Below are 5,541 nucleotides of genomic sequence, written 5' to 3'. Positions count from 1 at the left end.
TAGAATTCTCAACATTGAGTATGAAAAACTGGATAATTTGTGACTCTTGCTCAGGGTTCTGCAAACTATGCCCCATGAGCCAAATCCCACCTGCCACCTGTTTTTGCTTGGCCTTGGGGCTAAAAATGTTTGCTATATTTCAAATGGTTGAAAAAAATAATTAAAAGAATGTTTGGCAACACATGAAACTTGCAAAAAATCAGACCTAAGTAGCCATAAATAGTTTTATTGTAATACAGCCACATTCATTCCCTACACACTGTCTGTGGCAGCTTTTGTGTTATAGTAACAGAGTTGTGTAGTTGCAACAGAGACCTTACAGCCCACAAACCTAAAATATTTACTGTTGCCAACCCCTGCTCCAGCTGGATAATGATACTTTTCTCTAAAAGAGGATTTACTTCTGGTAGGCCCTTAGGTTATTAGGAAGATCAACTTAATTCATTCAGAGATTCAGCTGATTCAAAACTGGCCTTACATTTTTATGAGGGCTGGTTAATTTCTGGTTCACCTCTACCGGGGAATAGTCACTCAGGGGTTCCCTCTGAAAGCCCAGTGTATTACCCAGCTTCCTTGTATTTCACTAGGCCCAGTATTTCAGTGCTGGTTCATTCCCTAAAAATTTCCTTCTCTGCGAGATGTGGCTTTTCAAATCCTCACTACCTTAGAATATTTGTCCCAGTATTACTTGCTTATACAAAGAAAGAAAAACCCATTTAAAGGCATGAAGGAAATACTAAGGCAGTGAGGGTTTGAAGAGCAGTGATCCAGAGAGAAGGAAAGCTGTAGAGGATGAACCAGGGCTGAAGAGTAGAGTATGTGTCTATTTTCCAGCTCTTTTAGTGTTTGTAGGGATTGGCTCTGCTAGGACCCAAAATGAAATGATCAGAAATAGAAGTTCAGAGTGATCACAACACATTCCTACCCCAGATTCTCCAATGGCTTAGGATGAACCAAATACTTCTATTACCGGAATCACTACATTAGCACTTAATCTGAATCACTTCATAAATTAGACTAAAAACAGGTGGGTCTGAAGAAGCACAGATGGAAGAAAGCACAAATTTGTTTTACCACCAGTGTACTAGTCACTAACCGGTGTAGGACTTAACATTATAAATGAATATACTCATTTGCTAGTGGGAGTTATTTAAATTTTTTTCTTTTCATTAATTTTTGAGATATAACTACAGGACATGGATATTCTTTTAAGTGTCCATCTCAATGAGTTTTGATCCTTGTATGTACCTAGGTACCAACACCTCAGTCAAGATGCAGAGCATTTCCATCACCTTAGAAATTTCTCTCCTTATCTTTGCCAATGAATCTTCCTTCCACAGAAGCACCCACTGTTCTGATTTCTGTCCCCAGATATCATATTAATTTTTTAAATAGAAAATTCTAACTGTTGGTCATAACACTGCCATCAATCTGTGGATGCTGTTAATGTATTTCCATTGTTCATATTTCACCTTCATTTCCGGATACCAGGTTCCTGGTGTTTTTAGGTCAAGTCTGTTAATCCATGAGTAGTGCAGAGCCTCTTTGATGAATAGAAGCTGTGCTAATGTAATGGTTATACATTATGATTAAGTAATACATATAGCCTCATCTTTTGGAATACTATTGAACTATACCAAATTATTTAAAATTTAATTCCTTGAATTCCAACCCATGTATTTCCATGGCAAGTCACATTATCTCAATCCTCAATAGCCTTTGGAAGTAAGCAGGGGGAAGTGGTATTCGCACTTTATAATTAGAATAAAAGAGAAAAATACAATAAATAATTGACTTGTACAAAATTCTCTTTCCATTAGTCAGTGGTGGCAGGGCTAGATTTTTATTTTGTGCTCATTCTACTACCATCCTAGGCTGCATGTACACAAGCAAAAAGCCAGCTTGTATTCCAAAATTCAATTTCCTTGTTTCTTCTCTGAAAACTCACAGGTTTCCCATTCCTTCCATCCTCCAGCATAGTGTTGGGCACTGAAAACATGTCAAACAGTTAGTGCTGTTAACATTTTCTCCTGCTTTATAACACAGGCCGAAAAAGGAACTTCACAGAGATTTAGAGATGCAATGGCTGTTTACCATACTATTTAGACTTTGAGCCTATATAAAAGATTAACTTTTGAATAGGATGATAGAAGCTCTTATCCTGCCATTATTCACATAGTAGTTATAAGAAATTCTTTAGTAGACCAATAAAAATGTAATACATACAAAACACTACAATATACATTCCTTAATCCATTTTTATCCTTTATCTACACACCTGTGAAATCCCAGAGATAGTGCTGTGTACAGAGCCTTCTTGCTTCTCACTCCAGCTAAACAAGAAAACACTACACTGTCAGATTTGGATGGCTGTACTTCTTTGTATCTCTGTTTGAAGTCTTCCGCATTCATCTGTAGAGCTTCACCTACCTCATCCACTGAAAGAAAACATTGAGAATTTCAATTTTAGATACAGTAAACTACTGAATATATATTTCTGTAATGAATCAGTTTAAGACAGATGTCACTTACATGGTATATTGATAGACCCAGGGATTTTTCCATACACAAGAATTTCCCATCTCTCTCTGACATCAATTAACATAATTTTTTTGGAATTCAAGAGGTTTTTAAGCTCCTTATAAGTGACATCTTTAAAAGCAGCAGTACAAAAATTGTGGCAGCTTCCTTTGATTGACTTCAAACCTGGAAAGAATAAATTAAGTGCCTTCAAAATGACACCACTATTAATATCTGGAAAGAATAGTTCAAAGGAATTCTAGTTCCAATTAACAAATGACAGTTGATCTTTTGACTGTACCAAGCTGTGTATTCAATGTATATATTTTGCAAACAACCTAACTGATTTGAGGGATGCAACTTTACTTTCCTGCCCTGCATGCTTAATGGCTGGCCCCGTGCCAGCTCCACTCTGTCCATCTTGGACATCTACTCTGTCCAAGCCCCTTAATTAGGGTGAGCTTGTAATCCACGTTCAGCATTTGGTAACTGAATTGTGCGAATAATTTATAAATCTAACCTTAATCGAAGTTACAATATGAGAAAATTTTGATTTCTACTTGCAAGCAAAGATAAGCCATAAATTAGATGTGGGGACCTTATATTTGAAACTACACTTGTAAGTATTTATGGCACTATTTCTATCTCTGTTAAATAACTGGTAACATACTGTGGCACTGAGTAATAACACAAAAATCCATGGGCCCATACTAATATAATATGTGCGTAGAATAGATATGTGCATAGAAAGGGGTTATTTCAATTGATAAATGTAGAAGGGACGATGGAAACAAAAAATCATCCTTAGGTAAACACCCCAGTAATAATTGTTGCAGCAAAAACCATTGATAGATGCTAGAGGCAGTGGATAAAAGTATGAGAAATGGAATAGTATCTCCCCAGGAAACACTAATTACAAAGGGACACACTGCTTTCCCAATACCAAAGATACCAATTTCACCAAGGATCTCTAGTAGGAAGACCCGTTGGTAACGTGTACCAGCTGATAGGATGCAGTGATATGAGCACATCACTTAGTGTTCTTGCCAAAATGCACACCCTGAACCTAATCAGAAGGAAGACAAACTCTACAAAACAACCAACACTTAAAAAATGTTGAGGTCACAACAGACAAAGACTATAGAACTGTCAACAGAATGAGGCAGACCAAAGAGTCATGGCAACTTAGTAAAATCCAAGATTCTGGATCGGATCTGCGACTGTAAGAGACAACAGTAGGAAAATGTGAAATTTAAATAAGGTCTGTTAATCAGTTACGAGTATTTCAATACTAATTTCCTGACTTCAGTAATTGTGCTGTGTAATGTGTTCACATCAGGGGAAGTTGGGTAAGAATAAAGGGAACTCTATTTGACTTCTGCAATTTTTCCATAGGTTGAACCCATTATGTTTTAAAAAATGAAGGAAAACCTAAAAGATTTTAAAATAAAAGCAAAAAAAAAAAAAGTAAGGCCTCATATTTCACAATAAAATTACCACTTTAAGGTAAATAATAGTGCTTCAAATGTTTAAAATATATTATAAATGAAAATTAATTTAAATTGTGTAAAACTGGCATAGGAAAAGGTTTAAAAAAGGTCTAGGTCCCAGAAAAAGACCCACAATATGCCATCTATGAGAATTCAGTATTTGGTAACAGTGACATTTCATATTAATGGGAAAATTACATTTTATTCAAGAAATATGGAGGGCAATGAATGAGCTATCTAGCTAAGTGGAAGAAACTAAGCAGGCTGTTACCTCTTTCCTTAGATGTAAATAAATTCAAGTTTAGAAGCTGGTGGCATCCTGAAAAGTACTAATAGAAAACATGAGCAGATAATTTAAATCATGGGCAAAAAGGCCATTCTAAATATTACAAAAAAATCAGAAGTCATAAAGATGTGATCTCAGTTAAAACGGAATCACTGGGAGAGGGAGTGGGGGAGAGGGCGTTAAGCCAGGGCCGCCGCTGTGCCTCCATACATACAAGTGCTCAAGCACGTGTCAGCATGTGCGGCACAAAGAAGGGACTGGAGGCCTGCCCTGAGCCGCGGACCGAAAGCCCTCCGCCAACCACCTCCGCCTCTCGGGCTTCTGCCTCGCCATCTGTAAAAGGAGCCGCGCTGCATGTGCGGCTCTGACACGTTACGGTCCTAGGAGGCCGTCCGTCAGGCGGGAGAGCGGCCCTCCAGCGGGTCACGTGGATAACCCGCTGGGCCCCTTATCTCTCCCTCGGGCCGGAACCTGCCGTCCAGCTCGCTTCCCTGGGTCGCGAACTGACTTCCTTTACTCAACCAACGCCAGGAACACTTTTATAAACGTCTCCCCAGGCGAGCTCCCTGGCCAATGCTTACCCCTCTCCCCGCGTCCCCCAAGAGCCTCCCCAGGCCCCAGCGGCCCGGGATGTGTCGGAGCAAGAACCGTAGAGGGTGCGGCGTTCCCAGGAGCCAAGAGTAACGGGTCGGCCTGAAGAAGCGAGCACCCTCCCGAGGCCGTGCCTCCCTTGGGCCCGAGGTTGGGCGCTCTGCCAGTCCCCGCGGAGCACCGAGCTCACCCCAGAGCGCAGCCTCCGCGGCCCCGCGGACGGTCGGGCGCGCCTGCCCGCGCAGCAGCCGCTGCAGCACCATCGCCACCTCGCGCGCGCTGGGCACCCGGGGCGCCCGGCCGCAGCCTTGTCCCCGGCCGCAGCCCCGCCCCCGGCCGCAGCCCCGCCCCCGGCCGCAGCCCCGCCCCCGGCCGCAGCCCCTCTCCGCCTCCTGCTCCTGCTCCGGCCTCCGGCCGCCGCTCCCGGCTCCGCAGCGCCCTCCCACCCCGCGCCGGCCCCGCCGGGTACGGCGGGGGCGTCCGCCGGGGACACCCGCTTTAACACGTAACATAGTTGGGAAAGAAACTAACGGTTGGGCTTGCTTTTCTGTTTCTGATGATTATTTCTTTAGGGAAGGACGAAGTTTAAAAGATGAAAGTAGAAAATATACCAAAGATAGCATTTAAAGATTTAAAGTAAAAGAATTTCTCCAA

The 5,541-nt window shown here is 41.9% G+C and overlaps 1 protein-coding gene across 1 annotated transcript; it reads right to left on the bottom strand.

The window, feature by feature from the left end:
* Positions 1–210: 210 nt before the first annotated feature.
* On the bottom strand, positions 211–5,203 carry TSTD3 (thiosulfate sulfurtransferase like domain containing 3). The gene is made up of 4 exons (XM_036890442.2): positions 5,078–5,203; positions 2,533–2,706; positions 2,279–2,438; positions 211–1,989 (listed from the first exon to the last, which is right to left on the bottom strand). Exons 1-4 carry the CDS (start codon positions 5,148–5,150, stop codon positions 1,917–1,919), a joined length of 480 nt encoding a protein of 159 aa, XP_036746337.2. The 5' UTR covers positions 5,151–5,203; the 3' UTR covers positions 211–1,916.
* Positions 5,204–5,541: the final 338 nt, after the last annotated feature.

The sequence above is a fragment of the Manis pentadactyla genome, chromosome 12 (genome assembly GCF_030020395.1).
Source record: "Manis pentadactyla isolate mManPen7 chromosome 12, mManPen7.hap1, whole genome shotgun sequence".
NCBI classification, from domain to species: Eukaryota; Metazoa; Chordata; class Mammalia; order Pholidota; family Manidae; genus Manis; species Manis pentadactyla.
The sequence above is the reverse complement of the archived record's forward strand: the minus strand, read 5'-3'. Positions and strand labels throughout refer to the sequence as shown.

Bases quoted from the DNA above. Each gene is read 5' to 3' on its own strand.
- TSTD3 (XM_036890442.2), bottom strand. From the start codon at position 5,150: ATGGTGCTGCAGCGGCTGCTGCGCGGGCAGGCGCGCCCGACCGTCCGC. The intron at 2,707-5,077 runs GTGAGCTCGGTG...TATTCTTTCCAG, and splicing joins CGCGGAGGCTGCGCTCTGGG to GTTTGAAGTCAATCAAAGGA. The intron at 1,990-2,278 runs GTGTGTAGATAA...ACATGTTTTCAG, and splicing joins CTATCTCTGGGATTTCACAG to TGCCCAACACTATGCTGGAG.